General features: G+C 44.6%; 2 protein-coding genes across 2 annotated transcripts in view; one reads left to right on the top strand and one right to left on the bottom strand.

The window, feature by feature from the left end:
- The window catches only part of Iqgap2 (IQ motif containing GTPase activating protein 2), a 274,420-nt gene that overhangs the window by 55,039 nt on the left and 192,396 nt on the right, over positions 1 to 26,985 (bottom strand). Inside the window, exons 14-17 of the mRNA XM_032897047.1 lie at positions 10,820 to 10,910; positions 6,468 to 6,635; positions 4,384 to 4,526; positions 3,570 to 3,740 (exon numbers count right to left, since the gene is read on the bottom strand). Coding sequence (XP_032752938.1) covers positions 3,570 to 3,740; positions 4,384 to 4,526; positions 6,468 to 6,635; positions 10,820 to 10,910 — 573 coding nt within the window. The remainder of the gene's footprint in view (positions 1 to 3,569; positions 3,741 to 4,383; positions 4,527 to 6,467; positions 6,636 to 10,819; positions 10,911 to 26,985) is intronic.
- Positions 19,202 to 23,985, top strand: F2rl2 (coagulation factor II thrombin receptor like 2). The gene is made up of 2 exons (XM_032899011.1): positions 19,202 to 19,382; positions 22,796 to 23,985. The coding sequence occupies exons 1-2, from the start codon at positions 19,313 to 19,315 to the stop codon at positions 23,830 to 23,832; spliced, it is 1,107 nt and encodes a 368-aa protein (XP_032754902.1). The 5' UTR covers positions 19,202 to 19,312; the 3' UTR covers positions 23,833 to 23,985.

Here is a 26,985-nt window from a genome sequence, read left to right as displayed (position 1 = left end):
AGGGCTGGGATTTTTTTTTAAAAAGATTTATTTACTCTCTATAAGTACACTGTAGCTGTCTTCAGACACACCAGAAGAAGGCATCAGATCCCATTACAGATGGTTGTGAGCCACCATGGGGTTACTGGGATTTGAACTCAGGACCTCTGGATGAACAGTCAACGCTCTTAACCACTGAGCCATCTCTCCAGCCTAGGGCCGGGATTTAAATTTATGTTTTGTTTCTGTGCATGCCACATTTGTATGGATATCTGTAGAGGCCTGAACAAGGTGTTGGGTGTCCTGGAGCTGTAGTTACAGGCAGATGTGAACCATATGACATGGATGGATCCTGGGATCCAAGCTCAAGAGTCCTCAGGAGGAGCAGCAGTGCTCTTAACTGATAAGCTATCTCTCTAGCCCACTTCATCCTTTCCAGAGAGACGTAACCCAGTTTTCATTAGTGAAGGGAAACCTTTCCACGGTAGTTATATGTTTGTCCTGTTTGATAATTTTTCTTTCTTTTTATCCCTTCTCACAGAAACACCAGCGATCTTACTGCTGGATCCCCACCACGTGTCCTCTGAGTCACCTCTACCTCCTCCTCACAGACCGAGCACTGAGCACACGAGAGAAGCATGGCAGGGGACGTCTTCAATGGGAGCTATCCCGTTGAAGCCTCACAGTCCTGCCGGGCATCAGGATTTTCACATGAAGAAATGTGTCTTCAGTCAGTTATTCTCTCTCTCTGCTTTCTGCTAAATTTCTCCCAACTCCGGGTCTGTTTCGATACTTCTCAATGTCTGTCTTTCACTCTGAGCTTTCATTCATTTACACTTGATTATGTCACAATTTCCTTTTGCCCCTCCTCCACCACACATACACTTTCATTATTAAATTCCTTGAGAATTTCAGTATACATTTTTCTTCTTGAAAACTGTCAATGTTTTACTTCATTTACATTTTTATAAATTATATTCATTTTCTATATAGTCTATATATTTTTTTTTCTTTTCTTTTTTTTCGGAGCTGGGGACCGAACCCAGGGCCTTAGCAAGCGCTCTACCACTGAGCTAAATCCCCAACCCGCTAGTCTATATATTTTTATATTCTCTTTCATATATATATATATATATATGAATGCTAGTAAACACTCTACCACTGAGCCATAAATCCAGCCCAACACTTAAGCAATTCTATCAGGGACTTCTAATTGTTCTAGAACTGGATTGTTGGGGGTGTAGCGCAGAGTACTTGCCTAGCATACACAAGGCAGTGAGTTCAACTGCCATTACCAGAAACAAAAATACAAGTAGATTCTCTTTGGCCTCCCTCCAAAGGTGTTGGACTGGACACCCTCTGGTGAACTCCAAATAGAGCTTGGATGTGGCTGGCTTGGGCCAACAAGATGTGCTTTTAGAAGATTCCCCTCTAAAAATTTTAAGACTATATGTCTGGGCCAGTCACACATCTAGAAAGTGTGAGTTGTTTTATCTAGGCGAAACCTTCTACCTTAGTAGTTGTGGCAACTACCAACAACTTCGCTGAGAAATTAGGTTAACATGATGCTCTTGCCTCTGGGTCATCTGGTTTTATGGGTTGGAAGGTTATGGGGCAGTGTATTTACCTCACTGTTAGACCTCATGGGATTGGTGTTGGAAATTCGTCAGAAGGAAGGAAAGAAGGCATGATGGATGAGTTCTGAGTTTAGCGACCATCCTAAACCACCTCTGAGGTGGAGGAGCAAGGCCCTATGTGATCATTTCTTTCCTTTTTTAGCACTCTGGTAACTTCAGCACTGGGTTCCACTCCAAAGGGCAATCTCTAACAGTGGGCTTTTCAGGAAGATTCCCAATTGCAACATTGTTTCAAGGCTGGAGAGCACAGGGTTGGTCCAAATTGTATCATACTGGCTGATTTTTTAATTTTGTATCTAATTAGAGTTGGCTTTTCTGGGCATAGATGATTCTATTTTTGGGCTGTGTTTTCACCAGATAAGCTAGAAGGATTTTGAACTAGAAACTTGTTGGCTCACATAGAAGCTAAGTGTCAGGTCTACAACACAGATTTCTTTTAAAAAAAAAAAAAGTGATTTAGGTCCTGCTGACATCTTGAGCAAATAAAATACTCCAACATATAAGAAAGATACAAGACCACCAAAGAATATTTAGAGGAGCATACAGAAGCCGATCTTCTTGGCCCAAGCCAGCCAGATCCAAGCTCTATTTGGAGTTTACCAGAAGGTGTCCAGTCCAACACCTTTGGAGGGAAGCCAAAGAGAATCTACTTCTATTTTTGTTTCTGGTGACGGGCAGATAACCACTAAGTTATCCCCAGTTCCAGATAACATAAAAGCAAGGCACAGAAGTTCATCAATAGCCATGAAAGAGAAACCCTACCACCAAAATATCTCCAGTTTGGAAAACCTCACAGATACCAGCAAAACCGAAGTCCTTCAAACCCCACCAATCACTGACGAGCTTGTGTTAGCCTCTGGAGAAAAGGACACAGACTCTGGGGACCATCCTGTCTGGTAGAGGGTGATGCAAGAACACAGGAGAGACATCTAACGCTGCCAAGGTCTTTTCCTCCCTAGTGGAAAGCTCAACTCATGCATGTTTGTTGTTGTATCCCAGTCTTTAAAGAGTAAGTGCTGACGATTTTCCCCACTGGCCTGAACAAAGAATGACCATTATACAAAGACCACCACTGGAGAGGTTAAATGTGCCCCAGCTCATCTGCTCTTCTGTTGACTCAAGCTAGAAGAAGCTAGACATTAATGTCCACCCACTAACCCCTAAAACTCCAAGTTCAGCAGCAGATGGAGAAGCTGCTATTTGGAGAAGCACAATTTCAACCCCAATCTGAGGTATCCATTCCATACAGATGGCAGGGAGATCTCAGCAAGTCCTAATACTCTTCTGAGGGCCACAAGTTAAAACATGACACCACCCTGAGAACAGAGTCCCTAATGGAGGAGTCAGAGAAAGGATTGAAGGAGCTGAAGGGATTTGCAACCCCATAGGAAGAACAAATATATCAACTAATCAGACCCCTCAGAGCTTCCAGGGACTAAATCACCATCCCAAAAGTACACAGAGATGGACCTATGGCTCCAGCCACATATGTAGCAGAGGATAGCCTTGTCGGACATCAATGGGAAGAGAGGACCTCTGGTCCTGTCAAGGCTTGATGCCCCAGTGTAGGGGAATGTCAGGGTAGGGAGGTGGGAGGAAGTGGGTGGGTGGGTAAGGAGCACCGTCATAGAAGCAGGGGGAGAGGGGATGGGATAGCAGGTTTCTGGAGGGGAAGCCGGGAAAGGAGATAACATTTAAAATGTAAATAAATAAAATATCCAATAAAAGAAAAGACAAACAAAAAAACAAAACCATATCATCACTAAGGCAGTCCCCATTTTAAAGGCTTCTCCATGAAGGAAAGGGAAGAGTCCACATTGGCACTATCACATTGCTGGTAGTGGACGGTACTGTTTTCCAGGCAAGCATTTTCAGAAGACAGGACAACGTGCTGTATCTGGGGCTGTGCTTCACACACAGGGTGATTTGCTGTAACTGCAGTGATTCACGTACCTGTATTTTGACCACGTTTTCTACTTGTTTATATAAGAATGCTTTCCGAGCTTTAAACTCCTCCCTCAGGATGGGTCCTGAGTTCGTGGCTTCAAAGCGGCGAAGCAAGTCTTCTGAAGCAGACCACAGGTTCTCACGGATGTAATCGGAGGTGACCTTCTCCACGATGTCCTGGCAAGAGAGACATCTTCAGGTTATGCTCCTTTCGCACGTCGGGTGAAAGGAACATAGAGAACAGCTTCCGGAAATGATGGCTTTTAGGAAATGGAAGGGGTAGTTCTTTCCGATTTGGTTTATAGACAGATTTAACGAGAGCCGAGGGGGCTGAGCGGTCGGTTCCTAAAGCTATCCTGAAGATGGCTGTGCTTCTCTGTGGCAGAGATGGCCGTTCCAGCACTTCCTGGGATAAGTTGATTTTACCTGAAATGGTTTCACATTAACCGGTAAGCGAAGTGGGGTGGGGTGTGGGTGGGGGAGGAAAGACATACGACACACCGACAACTAAGAAATTATTATTAGTCAAAAGGGGTTTTGGTAAGAAAAATTTGAAGGTTGACTTCTTAGCCTAGGCTAGCATCTGGATGAGCTGCAAGTGTTTCTTCCCCTTGTTCTCTGTGCTTTGGCTGTGCTGGGACACGGAACCCGTCTTATTTAGCAAGTCACTACCCTCAACTCCAGTTCCAGCAGACTACTCCTACACACGCTATTCGACTTGATTAGTCTCTCCCATCGCTTCCATGTGGAAGAACAGACAGGCCAGCCACCACACGTCTCATTATACAGTACAGTTTGCCACCAAACGCCATGCTCCTACCTCAATTTCTTCTCCTGTGAGCCATGATTCTTTACACAAGCACGATTCAGGTGGGACCCAAGAGCCTTCTTTGGAATCTGTGTTGTAATAGTAGTTATATTTCTGCTGCACGTCGAGCTTGACCCATGGACCTTCCGTGGGCTCTAAAGAAGAAGGGTTTGTTAATGTCTAGAGAGGAAGAGAGCTCTTACGCTTCCCTGCCGAGAATCTTGGAAAGGGACGGGGAGTGAGAGGAGATAACTAGTATTGGTAAATCAAGTCTGGTAGACCAGATGGAGGTTCCAGTACATACAATAATCTAGCAAACCCATTTTTAACTAAGTGTTCAGCTGGTCTCTGCTACTGTCCCTAGAAATGACATAGTAAAATGGAACGAATTTTGAGGATTCAATGGCAGCTCCTTACTAGCCCACCCCCAAGTGGGGGAAAGAGAAAAATCAAATACCGACTCTGTTCTCCAATTCTTTCATAGGGATAGCTTGAGTCAAAAATGGCCAATGAAATTTAAAAGCGAGTGTGTAATGCATGTTACCTGTAGATGCTGACACCCTCACAAGCAGATGGAGGAGACCAATGAAAAGAATAGTATTTGTTAATAAAGTCATCCAGAATGTTCTCTGATGAGAACTGGTTTATAAGGACCATGGCCCACATTTAAGGCCGAGATGAGTCACTTCTGGGGACAAATTTATTCAAATTACAAAATAGAAGCTGGGTAGCAACGCGAAAGCCAATGTAAGTGGAGAAGAAGACAGCTCCAGATTTGACTCAGGATGCTCTCTATAACCACACAAGAAGAGAAAAAATTGCCAAAAGAACATGGCCTGGGTAGGTAGGGACAGGCTACAAAAGTCTGTGGCAGTCATGGCTTACAAGGGTGGGAAAGAATTCTTCTTCTTCATGAATCTATAGGCCCCGTGTTACAGTATATTTAGAAATCCTTATTTTTGTTAATTAGCCTTTAGTTCTGACCCAAAGTAGAGACCCAAGACCTATCCTAACCATTGAAAGGTTCTGACTAAACTAAGCCAACTTCTGCTAAGGGACCACCAGCCTCACCATCTTCCCAGGTAAATCAAAGTTTGAGTGACAGTCTTCATAAAATGTTTCAATACATGCAAGTAATTGAACAGAATAACTGAGTCACATAAATATGTGTTCATTCTTTCTGGTTTTTAAATACTCAAATACTCAATTTTCAGTGTCCAAAAAAGGTGGTACGCCAACAGCTATTGGTCTTTTTTTTTTTTTCCTCTAAGATTTATTTATTTATTTTATGAATGTGAGTACACTGTAGCTCTCTTCAGACACACCAGAAGAGTGCATCAGATCCCATTACAGATGGTTGTGAGCCACCATATGGTTGCTGGGAATTGAACTCAGGCCTTTTGGAAGAACAGTCAGTGCTCTTAACCACTGAGTCATCTCTTAAGCCTAGGTCTTTTGTTTTAATTAAATATTTGTGTGTGTGTGTGTGTGTATGTGTGTGTGTGTGTGTGTGTGTACATATGTATACCATGGCATATGCATGGAAATCAGAGGACAACTCTTTGGAGTTCATTTTCTCCTCCTACCATGGGTTCTAGGCATAGCATTTAGGTCATCACATTTGTATCACTGAGTCATCTTGTCAGACCCTACTGTCTCTCTCCGTCTCCTACTAAACATACTCTTTTCATGGTCATCCATGTTATAGCATGTGTCTTTTTTATCCCTTTGGTGGCTGCTAATATTGTAGTATATGAATCTGTCACATTTTACTTACCTATTCCTGCGTCATATCTCCCACTTGATATTGTTTACTTACATATCATTTGTCTCAAAATGATTAAATGACGGCAATTATTAGTATAAAGACCTGCTTATATATTCTCAGTTCTACGATGTGCCATCTATGCATTACTGCTGAGGTAACTGCAGCTTTAGAAAAGAATCTAAAAATAGTTTCTTTGCTATAGATGCTAAACATTTGGGAAATATTGATGTGAAAGCAGTAACTATCTCAAAATTGAAGAAATTGCAATGCCATGGAAACCAGCATATTTGAAGTGACATGTTTGTGCTAAGTCATGGGGGATGCTCACCGCTGTCAGTCTTCGACTCTTTCGCCTTCATAAGGGTATCAAAGTACTTGTTGGCACATTCTGGGAGTATGTTATGAACATTACTAGAAGAAGACTTGAGTACAGTCAAGATATCATCTGATTGTTTTCTATCCAAACACTCGTTGACACCAACAACCAGTGTAACCCCTGGATAATGAGAAGAACAAAGTTTCAGTTAGTCATTACTTTGTACTTACATAAGGAATATAAATACACAATTCGACCTTCTAGGAATGCATTGTTATTTGCTACTAAACAATTTCTCTTTCTGACAGTCTGACCATATACACCTGGCCAATCACTAATTCACCTATCAGTTTGGGTTCTGAAAAGAAGGTTCTACGGGAGCATGTTACAGCTCTAACTTTCTCTGCTTAGGCTTGTGCAGGTATGAGGGCTAAGTGGGTGGGGCTTGCTGTGATGTAATCTATTGAGCGTGCATGGCAGGGAAACCTTGATTGAGAAATTGTCAAGTTCAGACTACTCTGTGGGCATCTCTGGGGACACTGTCTTGATTATTGATGGCACACTGTGGTTGGCACCATCTTTAGGTAGGCAGTCCTGGACTATGTTTGAAGTCTAACTAAACAACTAGAGAGCAAGCCAGCAAGCAGAGCTCCTCTATGGTTCCAGCTTCTGCCCCGACTTCTGTCAATGATGAACTGTGCCTTAGATATAACAGCCAAATAAAGCCTTCCCTTCCTCAAGTTGCTTTCGGTCAGAATAAAACTAGAACTGAACACATGGTTGTCATCAAATGATGTTTGTACATGCCTAATATTATGCGTAATACTATACACAGACACAGTTGAAGGAATAAGAAACGTGTGTTGACTCTGGCCACTTGCAGTCAGAGCCCTGTGAGCCCAGGGATGCTCACAGACAGCATCAGGGAACTTCTCCAGCAAACACCATTGATGACTGAATGACAGGTACCCACAGCAGCGAGTCTTTGCTCTTGGGCTGAGCGAGGTTAACAGTGGTGAACCTCATCCATCATCTCCTCTTTCCTAGAAACGCTCTTCAGGATGACGAGCTGACCCTTGAGAAGTCTGTGGTCTCAGGGAAGGAGGAGGCACAAGCGAGTGACAGAGACTTCCTGCATGAACTACATGGGACGGGTGGATTGAACTAACACGCCACGCTGATTTTCCTTGTAAGGTGTATGATATAAGCTCGTAAATACAGAAATGTCTCCTGCAATTGAATATGGATGGGCAAAGAACTGGCACACAGGTGGATTTCCAGTACCAGCTGGAACTGTTTCCTGTGAAGATCTAAAACCCTTCTCTCAAAAACCCCAACCAACAGGTGAGGCCCCATGGCTCCTCACTTTCCTCATAGTCTGTGGTACACAGAAGGTGCTTAATGCTTGTTGAGTTATACCAAGCAAACTAAGTGATACTTTGGAGCACAATACTGGGTTTATTTGCTTTAGCACTACACGTCCCCCAAGACCTCAAGTTTTCAGTGTCACTTCCTGCTCAAATCTGCATGTCAGTCAGTGTGGCTGGCAAACTGGAGTTTGGGGCTTCTGCTAGAAATAATCATGGACTTTAAAGTTGTGTCTATGGGAAGGACAGGGAGGTTCCAGTGTCTGTCCCAGGGGTCCCCAGGGAGGACATCAGCTCAGTTCCAATGCCCAGGGATGCGTAACATTGATTCTGATGACTTTAGTGCTTACTCTGAGGTTTGTGGTTGAGTCAGAGATAGTAAAAGATGTCAAATAACCGACCTTCCGAAAGTCAAATACGTTTCTGTTGAAAAATGTTAAAATCTCCTATAAACCTCTTAGGAGACACAAACGAACGAACAAACAAACCAGCAAAAACAAACAAACAAACAAAACAAACAAAAACAAAAAAATCCCAGAGCTTGCCTCAGATCTTCAGCCACCCACACAGCAGTGGGCTCTCTTTAAGCTATTCACTCATTGGAAGATAAACACCTAACACTGCAACCATTGGTTCTTTAATGTGTAAAGCATGGGCTGACATACGATACACAAACAGGTATACAGGTCTGTGGTATTATAATGTCTGGATGAGGAAAGGTTAGGGGGAAATTATTTACTCCTTGGGGTACAGTGATTAGGGGGGGAAGGTAGAGAAATACTGCTCTAAAGACTCAAATGTTGGGGGTAGATAATCCAGTGAAAACAAACATGTAGGCCCTTAGTCTCTCTCCATTCTCAATCTGGCCCTTGGTGACATATATGGGTCAATGCCCTTTGTTACATAAACAATCTAGGTTTATTAAGACCTACAGCGAGAACCTACTTGGTTTTCATGCAAAGGAGGAAGGCTGTTTTTAAAGTGAGACAATTCCCATCGAAATCAGGATGTTCTCATCTTAATGTCTGACCAGAGATAGTTTTAACTGTAAAAGACAAAATCCTATTTTATTGTTACATATTGCAGGAGGGATCCCAACTCTTGTGGCATGGGACAGGACTCAGGGAGCACAGAAGAGGTCCGATGGACAGAGGAGAGTAACAAAACCATACGAGCTGAGAGACTTCTAATATTCATAACGTCACGGGACCAGGAGTCTCCATGTGAAAACCAGACCCAACATTCACAGGCAAGAAAACAAAAGGGAAAGGAAAATGTAAGTAAAACAAGGAATAAAATAACTTTTAGGTTGTCTGGGTCTCTAAGAAGGGGACATTGTAGGCCAAGTGTCTACATTACAATCTCATTTCTTTCAAATGCCTTCGTAGACCATGGCTATCTTTAGTGTATATGCAAGTCGAAAACTCTCTCACATCCGTCTTGAACGTATTTTTTCCCCTTAAGCATCAGAGTCTTAAGAGCGACTTCAAAGTTCCTAATTAACCCATTTTTCTTCCAAGCTAAGGACAGAAAGTCCAGATGTTCCTTACAGATCTTCCGCATCTGGAGAGGAAGACTGAGCTGTCCCCACCTCACTCTGTGACCTGATGGGATGGCACAGAGTCTAATCATGCCAGGGAATGATGGGTGGTTAACTTACACTTTTGGGAGTCTCATTCAACTTTGTGTTCGGGAGACTGTTACTATATCAACTTAGAAGCCATCAGAGTCTTCTTTGGTAAGAGAGGTATAAAACACAATACGAAATTTGATCCTTTGAAATAGTGTAGGGATCCTGCTTCTGGCATTTCAGACTGGGGCAAGCAACCATAGGGTATATCAGGCAGGCTCACTGGATCCCCTGGGAGGGGCGAACCCCACCATTCACCTGACTTTCAAAGCCTCTTGCTCTGGGGCAGAAATGGTAACATTTTGGGTCTGCTGGGATTGGGATTCATTCAGGATCAGCATCACTGAAAAAAATCTGCTAATGCCCCCCCCCCCCCAATCGCCAGGCAGCAGCCTATGGGTCTTCTGGGAACCAGGTTAACAATACTATTTTCTGGCAGTGACGTGATACCCTGGGGCTGTCCTTCATTCAAACAGGCTGTGGGTTTGTCAACAGTATGGGGCCTTGGGGACCGGAACTGTTTTCATGATTCAAAGTTGGAATTTTCTCTTACACTTTTTAACATATATTTATTTAAGTGTGCGAGTGTGTGTGCGTGCGTGTGCATGTGTGTGCTCGCACGCACGCGTGAGTACCCATGTACATGGAGAAGACAGGACAATGTGGGTTCCAGGAATGAAGCCAGGTTATCACACTTGGCAGTAAGTACCTTTAGCCACCAAACCACCTCACTAGCTCCCTCCCTTTTTATATAACCTAGAACTCTCCCATCGATACGACTCAAGAGAGAATTTCATAGCTACCAGTCAGCTTCGTGGATTAAAAAGATCACGAACAAGCTGGCCAACTCCATCAGCCTCTGATGGAGACTATTTCCGAGTCGGCCAGCATGAAACCACCCCCATTTGCCCTTGGTGATTAAGAGCTGACATCCGTCCCTGTGAGAGTCTGACCTTGCACTGACCTTGCATTTTCCATCCCCCCTCCCCCCTCCCTGCGTGCCTTCTGGTCTGATTCTGAGAAAAACTTCTACTAACCAGTGGAAAACATAAAAAAAATGAGTAGACATTTACTGTGAGCAAAGAGTTTTCTATGGATCAATTGAGGGGGGAAAGGGATTCAATTTAAACGTAAGAGTTCGGTCTGTGAAACATTTTTGCTGTCTGAATTTTGTCCCGCAGCACTGTCAACAGGTGGCAATAACAACCTGGTGACTGGGACCAGCACAACCAGCTAGTGACATGTTGGTTTAGATAAGCATCCGAGACTGAAAATGGAAACATTCAGATCTCTCCAGAAATTCGTGTGAATGACTTCAGGTACGTACCCAAGGCAGGTTGGACAAGCAAAAGATGGTGAGGACTTACATTGCTTTGCTCTGTTCTTGTCCACGTTGGCCTCATTGATGGCTTGCTGTATTTCATCCAGCCAGAGAACTTTAGAAACATTCTTAGGATCCTGGAACAGGGGCATAGAACCAGATAACAATGAATCCTGAAGGGACAGAATCAACACCGATCCTCGATAGCCATTTTATTATCGCCTCCTACATCTTATTTAGCAAGTACTAGGTAGCTCTGGTGACAGGCAGGCCACAAATCCTCATCCAGATCATCCCCCAGTTCAGTGGGTCTCAACCTGCACGGGTCATGACCCCATTGGGGTTGTATATGCATATCAGATATCCCGCGTAGCATGTATTTACATGATGATTCATAACAGTAGCAAAATTACAGTTATGAAGTAGCAGTGAAATGATCTTAAGGTTGGGGGTCACTGCAACACAAGGTCTTAAAGGGTTGCAGCATTAGGAAGGGTGAGAAACACTGCCCTTCGTAGACAGCGGTGCCCCTGTCCCGTGCAGCCTCACCGCTCCCAATTTGGTCTGTACCAGAGTTGATCACCGTAGTTGAGCAGTGAGAACCCCTGCTCATTTCAAACTGGATGATGTCTCACTACATCCCTCTTCTGTTTAACCTTAGAAACACAAGTTCTCTTCTCAGGACCATGGATCTAGGCCCGGCGATGGGGACCTTGCCTGGCTCTCTAGCTTCTCACTCCCCGTTCTAGAACCTCCTTCAGGCCATAGTGCTCTGCCCTAGCTGGCTCCTGTCCTATCTCACAGCCCATAACTCAAATGCCACCTCTGTTAAAAAACCATCCATGGCTATGTGGTTAAGCATTCAGGAACTGAGGTTGGCAAACTAAGTGCCAAGCTGCCCCAGTATGTCGGGGTATGCTTTAAATTTGAGGGAAACAGTGATACCCAATGTTTGTCAGACACCCAGACAAAACGGAAAGAAAGGTACGGCAACTGGTCTGAGGAAGCTAAGGATTTCTTGGAGAGGCCAGAAACAATCAGATCATACTCTGCTCACGGTGATATTAGCTATGGCACATGGTTGAGAAGAAGCGAGAAGGGTATAGAGGTTTGAACAGGTTTGGTTCCCATAGACACATGTGTTTGAATGCATGGCCCTCAGGGAATGGCACTATTAGGAGGCATGGCCTTGTTGGAGTGGGTGTGGCCTTGTTGGAGTGGGTGTGGCCTTGTTGGAGTGGGTGTGGCCTTGTTGGAGTGGGTGTGGCCTTGTTGGAGTGGGTGTGGCCTTGTTGGAGTGGGTGTGGCCTTGTTAGAGGAAGTGTGTCACTACGGGGGTGGGCTTTAAGGTCTCCTATGCTCAAGTTCAGCCTATCTGGAATAAGTCTGCCTTCAAATCAAGATGTAGAACTCTTGGCTCCTCTAGCAACCATGTCTATCTGTACTCTGCCATGCTTTCTGCCATGATGATAGTGGACTGAACCTCTGAAACTGTAAGCCAACCCCAATTAAATGTTTTTCTTTATAAGAGTTGCCTGGGTCATGGAGTCTCTTCACAGCAATGAAACCATAGCTAAGGATTAATATGTAGGAGGAAAAAAAAACTAAGTAGTTAACAATGGCTTAAAAAAGAGTTGACAGAAGCAGTGAAAATGCACAGACACTAAATTCATTTTAGTGTCTTACATTTGGGTGAATTCTGAAGATTTTGCCACAAGCACAGTGATGGCAGACATTAAATGGGACTTCAAGTCAGTTTTACGAGCAGACATTAAATATGTTCAGGAAAGATTTAGAATTCTGCTTTTTAAAAGATTTACTTTATTTCTAATATGTGTACATGTGTCTGTCTGTCTGTCTGTGCACATAGGTGCAATTGCCCTTTGAATCCAGAGAGCGCGTCTGATCCTAGAGCTGGTTACAGGCATTTGTGAGTTCCCTGACATGAATGCTGGGAACTGAACAGGTCTTCGGTAAGAGCAGTGTGCACTCCCAGCCTCTGAGCCATGTGTCTAGCCTCTGAAATTCCATTTTCAAATTACGAGTGTTCATTTACATGGAGGGATAAGTGTTGTGCTCTGTAGGACTGTGAAAGGTTCCCTGATTCCTGGTTGAGATAGGTCAGACCCTAAAAGGGAAGGCAGGAGCATTCCCAGTCCCCCAAGAGATCAGGCCCCTCATGTAGCTACAGACCACCCCCCACGACCCCCTGTAGAGGTTTGAAACAGATCAGTCACATAGGGCAATGCCCCAAGCCCCTCCTCCACAGGTGAGGATGTGACCACAGGTCACATAGGCTCAAGACAGATCAGTCACATAGAAGCAGGACCACACCCCCGAATATGCAGATGAGGTCTTCCCAAGCTCTCAGGCCAAACCAATGGGAAGCACCTGCTGTCAGACCCTGACCCATCCTGAAATTGTATTTAAGAATGTGGTACATCTACACAATGGAATATTACTCAGCTATCAAAAACAATGACTTTATGAAATTCATAGGCAAATGGAGGCAACTGGAAAATATCATCCTGTGTGAGGTAACCCAATCACAGAAAAACACACATGGTATGCACTCATTGATAAGTGGCTATTAGCCCAAATGCTTGAATTACCCTAGATGCACAGAACACACGAAACTCAAGACGGATGATCAAAATGCGAATGCTTCACTCCTTCTTTAAAAGGGGAACAAGAATACCCTTGGCAGGGAATAGGGAGGCAAAGATTAAAACAGAGGCAGAAGGAACACCCATTCAGAGCCTGCCCCACATGTGGCCCATACATATACAGCCACCAAATTAGACAAGATGGATGAAGCAAAGAAGTGCAGGCTGACAGGAACCGGATGTAGATCTCTCCTGAGAGACACAGCCAGAATACAGCAAATACATAGGCGAATGCCAGCAGCAAACCACTGAACTGAGAACGGGATCCCTGTTGAAGGAATCAGAGAAAGGACTGGAATTGCTTGAAGGGGCTCAAGACCCCATATGAACAACAATGCCAACCAACCAGAGCTTCCAGTCACTAAACCACTACCCAAAGACTATACATGGACTGACCCTGGGCTCCAATCTCATAGGTAGCAATGAATAGCCTAGTAAGGGCACCAGTGGAAGGGGAAGCCCTTGGTCCTGCCAAGACTGAACCCCAGTGAACATGATTGTTGGGGGGAGGGCGGTAATGGGGGGAGGATGGGAAGGGGAATACGCATATAGAAGGGGAGGGGGAGGGGTGAGGGGGATGTTGGCCAGGAAACTGGGAAAGGGAATAACAATCGAAATGTAAATAAGAAATACTCAAGTTAATAAAAAAAAAAAAAAAAAAGAATCCTATCTGGAAGGATTAAAGGTGTGCAGAAATTATTCCATCGTCTGAGAGCTTCTGTTATAAGAGCTGTAATACTGTCACTTGGGGAAGAGATCTGCTCTCCTGAAATCGCAGCCAGAAGCTCCCCTGTACCCCTCACCTGCTAGTCAGTCCTCTGCTGGCCCAGCCAGAAACGAGGGCGGGGGGCACGACACAATGAGCAGCACCAGATGGCAGAGGCCGAGAAAAGCTGTTTCCCTCCCTGTCTGAGTTCTCTCCTCTTCTGAACCTGCGCACCTAGCCAGACCAGAGATCTCTGTGGAAAGCCCCTGGTGTGGAAAGCCCCACAGTGGTCTACAGCTGGAACCAAGATGCCCAGGGGAAGCCGTGGAGAGAACTCCGCTGCAAGTCCAAGGTCCTGAATTTGAATCCCTGGGACCCATTAGAATAAATAAATAAGGAAGGAAGGAAGGAAGGAAGGAAGGAAGGAAGGATGGAAGGAAGGAAGGCAAGCCAGGATTGGTAGTGTGCCATTCTAATTCCAACACTGGAGAGGTAGAGACAGGAGGATCCCTGGGGCTTGCTGGCAAGTTCCAGACCAATGAGAGACCCTGCCTCAAAAAAACAGGGCAGACAGCATTTGAGGACAACCCAAGTTGTCCAGGGGCCTCATATACATTTGCATGCTGAACCCACACACCTATTCCCATCACGCACCCGTCTTCCACATCCGTTCCCACATACATAAATACACACATATATGCATATACCCATGCATAGCTGTAGTACGCAGAAAGGATCAACTCTGGCCCTGGAATCCTTTGGGGTAACTTCATCACTAAGGGCTCAGGAAATGTAAGGGTCCGGAAGGAGAATAGACCAGCTTCCCTCGGGAGCCATGCGAGGTGGTGTGCATGGTGAGGTCTCATAAACCAGATGCATGTTGTTTCCTCTGGTGTTATTGGTGGCGGGGGGCACACATAGCACTATAAAAAATTCATGAGGCCTGTTTCCTGAGTCATCTCCTGCTACTGCTGCCACGTGGGAGCCATTCGAGGGCAGCTCGGTAATTGCTTAGGAAATGAAATTTCGGAAGAGCTTCAGAGGAACCAGGGGAAGAGTATGAGGCTTGAAGAAGAGGGGATAGGAAGGCAGAATTTGAAACAATTATTTACTCTGTGTGTGTGTGGTGTGTGTGTGTGTGTGTGTGTGTGTGTGTGTGTGTGTGTGTGTGTGTGTGTGTGTGTGTGTGTGTGTGTGTGTGTGTGTGTGTGTGGGGGTGTGTGTGTGTGTGTGGGTGTGTGTGTGTGTGTGTGTGTGTGTGTGTGTGTGTGTGTGTGTGTGTGTGTGTGTGTGTGTGGTGTGTGTGTGTGTGTGTGTGTGGTGTGTGTGTGTGTGTGTGGGGTATGCATGTGTGTGTGTGTGTGTGTGTGTGTGTGTGTGTGTGTGTGGGGGGGGGTAGGGAGAGGGAGAGAGAGAGAGGGAGAGAGAGAGAGAGAGAGAGAGAGGGGGTGGGGGGATGTGTGTGTGTGTGTGTGTGGTGTGTGTGCCCAGGTCTCCAGGTCCCCATACTCCCCAGGAATCTAGCACTGCACAAGTTCCTCCCATCTCTACAGCAGACAGACCACACACACTGTTGCCTGGGTGAGAAAACGGCGGTTGTCCCAGGCTGAAGATTAAAGCATTAGTCTCAGAAGCCAAACAAAAGCCCGGACTTTGCAAAACCAAACAAATTTAAATCAACAGTTTTGCGACCCTGTTGTACTAAAAGAAAGCCAAACACAAGACCAAAAGTAGAAAAAAAAAATGTTCGTACGTGAAACAAAATCCCCTTTTCAGTCACTCTCCGGAAGACTGGAGATGGTGAGGCAAGGGCTGGGCCTCCACCCGACTCCGCAGTGCCCGAGTGAGCAGTGCATGACACCAGCAACCGGGCCACATGCAAATCATACCACAACTTCCTGAACCTGAGTGATGACAAGAAACAACCCCCTCCTGCACCCCCCGCAAATTTTCTGGGTTTACTGTTTCTATAATATCAGAACATTCTTAGTTTACGGTACCATAGAGTATGCAGTTGAAGTGTTAAATTTGACCTCTGGATACGACATGGTTTGACTAAATTGAATAAAGATGAGAAAATTAATACAGATCTCTATCATTCCCTAGTTGCCCCTTGATCTCGTTTTAGGTCTCGTGAAGTTTGAATTTTCTGATCTCTTCGCTGCGTTTTAGAGGTCAAACTGCCTGTCTTGGAATTTAAAAATATATGAGGGCAAATGTATTATAACAAAGTTTTCTTTTTCTTATACTTTGTTAGATGTACTTAAAACAAGCGAACTGTACATTCTGATGGTTAAGACATAAATGTGATATATATGCTTACATATCACATGATATATTGTTTATCATATTACATATCACGGGCTTTTATATGCTGCTATATATGCTTAAATATAAACACACACACACATGCACACACGCATGCACGCACGCACGTGCACACGCGCGCTTATTATAAGCAAGCATCTGTAGACACCTTAGGCATCTCAGATCAGTAGCTTGGTTTGGAACGGTCCAGTTCCCCGAAGGGAGCTTATTCATGCCATCCCTGGTTTTGGTAGCAAATGAATGAAAAAAAGGAAAAGGGAAGGAGACAAGACTGTTCCTAGGGAGAGCATAGACTCAGAGATATCTGGGAGAGGCCAGAGTACATGTGACCATACTAAGCTATGCCATGTGGGGAGAGGGGTGGGGAGAGGGGAGAGGGGAGAGAGGGGAACCAGGAGAAGCAGCCAGGCCTAAAGGTACAAAAAGAGAAGGTGATCAAAATGGTTGGATGGTTCTAGGGCTGAGCTGCCTGGGCCCCTGAACTGGAGAAGTTTAGCATAGGGGGCTGAGTATGCCAGCCAGGAGGATACCTATAATAGGCAGGGGCTGAGGGATGCTGGTCAGTGTCCACTGTGATATGTTAAATGGGCACCTCAGCCATTTGTCCCGGGTTTGAAACCTAACACTTAACACTAATGAACTGTACTATATGATGGTTAAGATATGATTTGTATGTGTGTATAGACATACACATGTATATGCTTATTATAGACCTGTTCATCAAGATTCATGGAAAAGCAGGCTGGCTATGGTGGTATACATCTTTAATCCTAGCAGAGGTAGGTTGACCTCTGGGAGTTCCAGGCCAGCCAGGTCACAGAAAAACCTGGTCTCATAACAAAACAAACCAGAAGAAAAAAAAAAAAGTCCATGGAATAAAACAAGTTCTTGTTCTTCATTATTTTATTTTGATTTTAATTTAGTTCAATTCAAATAGGCCTTTTTTTGGTGTGAGTCTATCCTGTTATCTGACCCTACAGAGTTGTTAAATGGCCTAGGATACACTGATCTAGGGCAAATGAACCTTCTTCCCAGAAACAATAAAACTAAGTTCCTGACAGGCTCTAAGGGATATTGGGGCAATGGAAGGTAGGTAGAGACTTTTCTTTTTCTTTCTCCCTCTGACAGGATCTCACTGAGGTCCAAGGTTAGGCTAGAACTCACGATATGGCCAGGCTGGCTTTTGGCTCCTTACAGTCCTTATGGCCCATCTGTCAAGTGTGGGGGTCATAAATATGCGCTATTGTACTCGGGTGAATAGAGGAATTTAGAAATGATCCAGACCCGATACAATCTTAACATCTCAAATGTTTGCCAGTACTGAGGATGTAACTGCGTCGGTGGAGTTCTTGCCTATCCTGTGTGAGGCCCTGGGTTCAGTCTCCAGCACCACAGATCCTAGCAACCCAGAGGCAAGAGGCAGCAGCCTGGGAGTTAAGTCAATTTTCAGGTATATCTTGAGTTCGAGGCAAGCCAGACTATATGAAACTGTCTCAAAGAACAAAAATAACATAAAATACAAAATGGAGGAGGGGGCATATTTGCTTTTCATGATTAATTTAGTTTTTAACGATGTGGTCAGTTTAGGAGCTAAAAATTGAAACAATAAAATAAAGCCCAGTTTCACTTTGATCTTTGAAAAAGAAATTCCATATTCCGATCATACTGTCCCCTGTCCTCAACTTCTAGATCCTTCCTTGCCTCCCCAATGTCATACCCTTTCTATCTATATTTAAACTAGTAATAAAAACAAGCAAAAGTAAGAAACACACAAAAGCCCACAAAAGCACAACAAAATGGAAACCCAAATCTACACACACAAAAAAACCCAATAAGACAGTAAAGAAAAAAATGCTCAAACAAAGCAATATGAGACAAAAAGTCTACAAAAATCCCACTGAATTCCTTTTGTGTTAGTCAACCACTCCGGGGCCTACCCTGACATGTGGTTGATGAGCCGAGTGAGATTCCCCTTGAGGAAACCACTCCTTCCTTTGCTGGTGGGTATCAATTGCAGAACTTTCTCTGTTAGTGGTGGGAGCACTGGTCCCCTTTCCTCTCTCAGCTCTGGGACGCTCCTTGGCTTGAACTATGCAGGGCTTGTGCGTGCTGTCTTCTCTGTGAGTTCCTATGAGCACCAGTCCTGTTTCATCCGCAAGACACTATTTCCTTGGAACCATCCGTCCCCTTTGGCTCCTAACAATCCTTTTGCCTTTTCTTCCATGTAGATCCTTGAGCCTTGAGGGGAAGGGTCAGATGAAGGCACTCCATGTAGGACTGAGCGCTCCGATGTCCCTCAGTCTCTACACATTGTGGATCTCTGTGTGCGTTCCCGTTTCCTGTAAGAGGAGGCTTTTCTGACCCCAGCAGAGGGAGGCACAGACACAGGAGTGTAATGTCCGACCACTCATGTGTTAAAGACCAGACTGGAGCTAGGTTTTTGAAACGGGGGAAAAGAACGGAGCTGTGGAACCAATTCAAAGCTAATTGCCACTCAGCCTATCAGTTCTTGGCTATGTTTGGCAAGGGACTCTGCAGTCTCGGCCATTATTTCAAGCCCCTGGGGAGAAACCCAGCACTGGTTCTAAATGAAATAATGGCCGGGGTGAGGAAGAGTTAAAGGGATATGGCAACTCAGAGAGGCTCAGCCTGAGTCACGCACACAGACACACACGTCAAGTGGCCACATCCTTTCTCTGTAGAGGCAGGACAAGTCCCTGCCCACAGTACAGGCTGGCACAGTTCTCAGGATTCCACTTGCTGCTCATACATGGAGCTGAGGGGAATCTACCTTGTGTCTCTGCACACTTAGTGACATCCCATAACCGGGTCTCAAGACATGGAGATGAAAGTCCTTATCTTGGTTGGGGTTAGGCTGCTGTTTCTGCCGACCACTGTTTGCCAAAGTGGTAAGTCCCCTTCTTGTGCACTAGCATGGGGGCTGAGGGAGGGGTGAGTGGACGGTGTCTGCTGTGGGAGTCAAATGACCTAATTTTCTTGTTAACGCCTAGAAAATGTGAACCCAAAGGCACAGTTTGATCTGTTTTTTTTTTTTTAAAACCTGGTGTAATATATCGTGGGAGCATCTCAAGTTTGCTCCCAAGCCAAACCTTGTCAAAGACCAAGTGTTCTCCACATTTGTGACAGAGCCAAGACTTTATCTACGATTAAGTCAAAAAGCATCTTTTTTTTTTTTTTTTGGAGTGAGAAGTGTTTGCATGTGTGGAATGTTCTGATGTAGAAAAGGCAGCACCATTTGAAAGTATTAAAGATCTTTTCAAATTTCTAAATCTTATAATTTCTGTTGAGGCACCACTGGGGGAAAAATACTGCTAAGGCAAAGTCATTTGGTCCCAGCAGCCAGTGATGTGCAGTGTTTCTAAGGTGAAATACCTTCTTTTTAGCTTTCAGAACCAGGGAGTTCTCTCTGTCCCTCATTCATATATATATATGTCTGTGTGTATATATGTACATACAACTATATGTGCACATAATATGTTTCTGCATAGTTTGGTTATATATAATTTTTGAAGTAAGCTTTCTTTCCCAAATATAATTACTTCACTTTGAACGTGTGTTCTAGCGTGGTAGCTTGCAATTTCCTGATTGTTCTGAAATGAACTATTTTGAGACAGGACTGTAGGCAGGATTCTCACTGTCAGGCCACACAGGGCAATCAGTTAGAAGGGGGAGATGGGAAGAAACCAACTTAAACAAAAGGCAAACCCCTGCAGCAGAAGGAGTGATCCTGACATTGAGGTCCCTGCAGAGAGTTTAGGGGGCCCCCGCTGCCGAAGCCGTGCAAGCAGGGTTTGACTAGGTTTACAGTCTGAGGGGACAAGCCAAATCGCTGAGCCACAGTTGCAAGGAAATGAGTTATGAGAGCTGGTTCCTTCCTGCTGCCAGTCCTGCTCGGAAGAAGTGAAAAGTGGGGACTTAAGGAGGGGCGGGGCAGTGGCTTTGAAGTCTGTCTCAGGGAGATGGGATGGGAGGCCGAGGGACATTCTCTTTGGATTAGACTCTCTCTGAAGCCTTCTCCCAGGCTGGGAGCATTTCAGAAACACTGTCCCAGATGGAAACAAACAAGCAAACAAAAAACCCTAGTCAGTTGTTGTTGTATAAATGAAATTTAGCAAGGAGTACTATTCTTAAGGAAAGCCAGTTTCTAACTAACAGAAGATCTACGTGGTGCCTAGATGGTGGTGCTAGACCTGAAATATTACGGGAAGTCTCCTTCAGTGTGTTTATAGACACATGTCTTGCCCAATTACAGGATTCTCCTGAACGCTGACTAACGTTTGGTTTCATCAGCTTTCTCATCAGACCTCGAAGGGAAGAAATTTATATACACGGTCCTGCCCAGTTTCCTTTACAGGCATTGATTTGAGTGATATCAGACTTGGCTTCACCTAAATGAGCATGTGCAGGAGGATTTAAGTGGCTGAGCTCAATGTAACGGGATACCCCAGTAATGCTCACATCTAAACACAGGCACACAGAGTGCTACCTTCCGAAGTGTCTTTCCTTGAATGGCACAGGGCCACCTTCATTTACCAGTCATTCAGACGACACTGATATCTGATCTACCGAATTTTGCCTGTGCAAACTGCAGGGACTGAAGAAGTTTGGATTACACCTGGGAGCAAGGGCCAGAGATTAAATCAGGAAGAGAACGTGGCTCCAAATGAGGATAGTCTATGGAACATCATCCAGGAATATTTAAGTGGGGGATGCAGGGGTTCTGCATCCAGGCCTCAGTGGGTGGGCACTAGCTTTTCACATGGGAACGCACAAGGCTTCTACTGGCATTTGCAGAACTGATTAACGGGAACTGACTGAATCGTGCCAAATATCTACATAGCTGATATGACTCTTTCATTTAAAAAATTAACTTTGCTAGGTGGTGGTGGCACATGCCTTTAATCCCAGCACTCGGGAGGCAGAGGCAGGAGGATCTCTGTGAGTACAAGGCCAGCCTGGTCTATAGAGTGAGCTCTAGTACAGCCAGGGCAGCTACACAGAGACACCCTGTTTTAAAAACCAACAAAACAAGACAAAATCATTTTAATGCCTCAGGCTACCACAGGGATTTCATCTTTTGAGTTTTCTCTTCGTCTTAAAGCCTGGCATTTCTCCTGAAGCCCGTCTCTGCATGCCTTCCCATAACTCTCAGAAAGCTCTCTCTCCACTGTTTAAACTACAGCCTCTGGGAAGACTACGGAAGTCACACTTCACCTTTGCTCTTGGCTTTTGGGAATGGCACATCCAGTCTCTGCATTTAGACCACATGGCCAATCTAGGATTCTGCTCCTATCTCCTGATCCCTAACTAAATAACACCCTTTCTCCATGGGATAACATATCATGGGTTCTAGGAGCTGGCAGGTGGAATCTTGGGCTGGGTAGAATGTTATTCTGTCTACCATAGTTGCCGTCCCTCCTCTTCCAATTCATATTCTCTCTCTCTCTCTCTCTCTCTCTCTCTCTCTCTCTCTCTGTATGTGTGTGTCAGGGGTGGCAACATGGCAAGGTGGTAAAGCAGTTCAATTACCAGCACGTGGTGGTGGGTGGTTTTTATGTGTCAGAATGTATGAAAAGATCGTGACTTCAGAGGACAGCTTAGAGGCCCTTTGGGAGTTACTTGTGTGACCTACTTCCCTAATTCATCTTAGATGAATTTAGCACAAGACAGTGCAGGTCCATGCGCCTTCTGCCTTGGTCTCAGTATTCCTTGTAGATGGCAGTGGAGTTCAGAACTTTCACAGAACTGCCATGTAAGTAAGTAGGCAGCCAACATTTCCAGACTCAAAGGACTGGCCTTTCCCACATGCAGCCTACAGGCAACAAAACCTTTTCCTATAGTGTTCCAGTGTGTGATTTTATTTCATCTAGCATAGTGGTTCTCAACCTTCCTGATGTTGGGACCCTTTAATGCAGCTCCTCTTGTCGTGGTGACCCCCAACCATGACATTATTTTCGTTGCTACTTCCTAGCTGTAATTTTGCTACCATTATGAATCATAATATAAATATTTTTAGAGATAGCGGCTTGCCAAAGGACCACTGATTTAGCGCTATTATAAACTCTTGCCACACAGAAACCTGTCATCTAGTCGTTCCTACAGAGAAGCACAGTATTGGAGCATACGATCATACTATATATACACGCCTGGGTCTGCATCCTCTATACTGAGTTTTAAAATATGACCCCAAGTTCTATAGCTGTAGAAATCACATAGCCTCAAATATTTCATTTTATTTTTATCCAAACCACAGGTGGGACTCAGTAACAAATCACATGCTAATATCTCCTCTCAATTACAGACATGAAACATGTTTCAGACAACTCAGGCTTAACTGCTGAGAGTTTTAATGGCAACGAACATTCCTTTGAAGAATTCCCACTTTCTGACATAGAGGGCTGGACAGGAGCCACCACAACTATAAAAGCGAAGTGTCCTGAAGAAAGCATTACAACTCTCCATGTGAATAACGCTACCATGGGATACCTGAGAAGTTCCTTAAGTACCAAAGTGATACCCTCCATCTACATCCTGGTGTTTGTGGTTGGTGTCCCAGCGAACATCGTGACCCTGTGGAAACTCTCCTCAAGGACCAAATCCATCTGTCTGGTCATCTTTCACACCAACCTCGCCATCGCAGATCTCCTTTTCTGTGTCACGCTGCCGTTTAAGATCGCCTACCATCTCAATGGGAACGACTGGGTCTTTGGCGAGGTCATGTGCCGGGTCACCACGGTCGCTTTCTACGGCAACATGTATTGTGCTATTCTCATCCTCACCTGTATGGGCATCAACCGCTACCTGGCCACGGTCCATCCCTTCACATACCGCAAGCTGCCCAAACGCAACTTCACTTTGCTCATGTGTGGCGTGGTGTGGGTCATGGTGGTCTTATATATGTTGCCGTTGGCCATCCTCAAGCAGGAGTACCATCTTGTCCAGCCAGGGATCACCACCTGCCACGATGTCCACGACACATGCGAGTCCCCGTCGCCCTTCCAGTTCTACTACTTTGTCTCCTTGGCCTTCTTTGGGTTCCTTATCCCGTTTGTGGTCAGTGTCTTCTGTTACACGACTCTCATCCACAAGCTTAATGCACAGGATCGAAAATGGCTGAGGTACATCAAGGCGGTTCTCTTCATCCTCGTGATTTTCACCATCTGCTTTGCCCCCACCAACATCATACTCATAATTCACCACGCCAACTACTACTACAGCAACACTGATAGCTTGTACTTTATGTATCTCATAGCTCTCTGCCTGGGCAGCCTGAATAGTTGCCTAGATCCATTCCTTTATTTTATCATGTCAAAAATTGTAGATCAGCTGACCTCGTAGTCAACAATGGCGAGATCATCTTGGATAACAAGGATAGATATCTGGGGGAAATGTATATGCTTGGGCTGACTTGTGCATGGCACCAACAGCTCAATTTTTAATCTTTAATTTTAATTTTATGTTTTTTGAGGCAGGGTGTCACTACGTAGTCCTGGCTGGCCTGGAATTTTCTATTTTTAGACTAGGTTGGCTTGAACTCATAGAGATCTGCCTGCTTCTGCCTCTCAACTGCTGGCGTCAGCCAGACCTGGCCACCAGCTCCATTTTTAAGCTCCAATGAAATAGTGGTTCACACATCAAATGTAAAATTGTGAGGATTAAAAAAAATACTTCGCGTATTTTGAGAGTGTCTTAAAGCAACATTCTCATTATTCCTATGATAACGGACACATTTCTATTTGCCTTTCCGATTCTCTAAGCTATAAATTTCCCCTTCCCTCCTATGAGCGGCATCGGTGGCCTGGGAGGTTGTCATTACCCATGGTTCTCCCATCTCCTCAAGCGGGTATCCTGTCTTTGTTGTGTCTCTCACCAGGGTCCCGACTTCATTCCACCTCTGCCCTAAGATGGCTGCCCTCACTGCCAGCTGAGCCTCATTTCCACAGGTCCAGTTAACCTTTCTTGAATGTCTTTCTGAACTCATCATGCATGCACTTCCCTTGACTCTGCACTGCTCTTGAAATGACAAACCCTTGGATGGCTTTCATCATTGCTTTAATCTGTCCAGCTTTTCAAGTCTTTAAAGGCTCTGTTCCTCCCCTTATTCTCAAACCAGAAGTGCCATTTTCCTCACCTGGATTTACAAAGCACTTCCTAATAATTATGGCATCCTATATGATGAACTCATTTGCATATAAATATTACTTCCACAAGCAATTAAGTTCTCCGTGTGGTCAGCTCTCTCTGTACCTGCAAGTTTCACACCTGTAGATTCAACCAACCTAGGACCAAAAACACTTGAAAAAAACTGTATGAGCTGAACGTGAAGAGTTTTCTTTTTCATTACTCCCTACATAATACTAAAAGTAAATAATAATAAATAATACTCTTTGCACAGCATCCACACTGTGTTAAGTCTTTCTAAGCCGTCCAGATGTGATGTGAAACGTGTGGGAGGATATGCAGAGGTTGTAGTCATTGCTACGGGCTTTGGACTCTCTGGAGTTTAGTGTCTGCAGGGGTCCTGGAAGCCACTTGGGAGGTATGATGGAGAAGCTGGTATCTGTCCTCCCTCCTTTGAGGTTCTTACGGTCATTCCAGGGCCATGTTCTGTGGGACCAGCTGCACTCTTTACATAGCATGTGCCCAGTGAAAGAGTAAAATCCCAAAGCATCTAAACAACACAGAGGTCTAGTCAGTTCTTACTGACAAGGCAGCATACCCTATGTGACGGAATTTATGATTGGGCTTGTTTAAAAAGGAGCGGGGGTGGGGGTGGGGGTTAGAGCAATATACCCATAACGCCATTCAGCAAGTAGCTCCATCCCTGCTCGTTTTAATGGGAAATGGTATTGAATTGCAAACCTCCAGATTGTTCCTGTAGGTAAACTATTCCTTAGCTGAGGGAGCCAATGGGAGATGCAATATTCAGCAAATACGGATAGGGTTGAGGGAACCTCTGTGAACAGAGCATTGCTGAGACAAAATTAGAAGTAGACATATGCATCCAACAGAATGTTGTTATAATCAGAAAGGCGACAGTACATTTTAAGTGCACACTGTTGAATGTGTGTGTGTGTGTGTGTGTGTGTGTGTGTGTGTGTGTTTCCTGTTCCATCAAACTTGGACATAACACTTGCACACATATGTACCAGAAGCCCCCAAGTCTATGCCTCACACTCGCTCTTCCATGTTTCCTGCAACAACATTTTCACTGGATAAATAAGGAACCTGGAAGGAGCCCAGGAGCAGAGGGATGGGTAAGGCGAACTCTCTTAAAAGCTTTCCTTTCTAGCAAGGCTGGTTAGCCTGAAAGGAGGAGGGGTCATGACATTTGTTGGTGGGGGGAGGGAGTGCGCGCATCTGGAGATCATCGTGCTAAGTAATTAGGTCATCTCAAGAACACACTGTATTTTCTTCACCCTTCGTGGTGTTTAGATTTTATACAAAGAGACAGACTCCTGTACATGTGCATCAGAGTGTCTAAGGAGGACAAAGGACAAAGGGGAGTGTCAACAGAAGCAAAGGTAGCAGCTATAGGGGGCAGAAACATGCACAATAAACAACGGATACTTGTTCAAAAGCATTAATTAAAAAGACTTTACAAGGTTACATAAAAAGGAAAAGTCAGGGTTGACAGGATAGCTGAGCGGATAACACTTGTGACCAAGTGTGACAACCTGATTGGTCTTGTCTGTCTCTTCAACCCACAATGTGGAAGAAGTGAATCGACACCTTCAAGGTGGTCCCCACCTGCACACAAAGACTACTTACATACTAATAGAACACACAAATACATGTAACAAAGTAAAAGTCAGATAACCCCCAAGATAAGCAATTAAATCTAAAGCAAGTTTGAAGATTCTAAAATTTCAGTAAAAGGAACTCATTTTGAAAGTTAAGTCATTAATCAGTTTGTGGCAGAAATACAGCAGCATATACTAGTTAAAAGCACACATAAATCCAGTAGCACACGCCTTTAATCCCAGTGCTTGAGAGGCAGAGACAGGTGGATCTCTGTGAGTTGGAGGCCAGCTTGGTCTATTCTGTGAGTTCTAGGACAGCCAGAGCTTTAGAGACAGAGCCTGTCTCAAAAATACATGAAAACAAACAAATCCAAACCAACCAAAAAAAACCAACCAACCAACCAAACAAAAAAACCAAAAAACCCAAACAAACCCAAATAACAAACAAACAGACAAAGGCAAAGGCACACTTAATTTTTTGGTGTAACTACCCAGGAACAAACCCAAACTTTAATGGGGTCTAATTCACCTGTCAAATAAAGCTGGAAATTTTAAATTGCTCTTGATTCCTTTTTCTCCAATGGGCAGAGTAGAAAGTGTGCTCTGCTAAGTGTGTGCCACCACGTTCTTTACTAGATGTTGTGACATCTGGATACACAGTATCCGGATCCCTCACCGGCCCCTCCCCCGCCCTCACTCTGCTGAACCTTAGCATGCATTCCAGGATGCTGGCTACTCTACCCTTGAA

The sequence above is a fragment of the Rattus rattus genome, chromosome 3 (genome assembly GCF_011064425.1).
Source record: "Rattus rattus isolate New Zealand chromosome 3, Rrattus_CSIRO_v1, whole genome shotgun sequence".
Taxonomy (NCBI): domain Eukaryota; kingdom Metazoa; phylum Chordata; class Mammalia; order Rodentia; family Muridae; genus Rattus; species Rattus rattus.
Note: the sequence above shows the minus strand (reverse complement) of the source record. Positions and strands in the feature narration are given on the sequence as shown.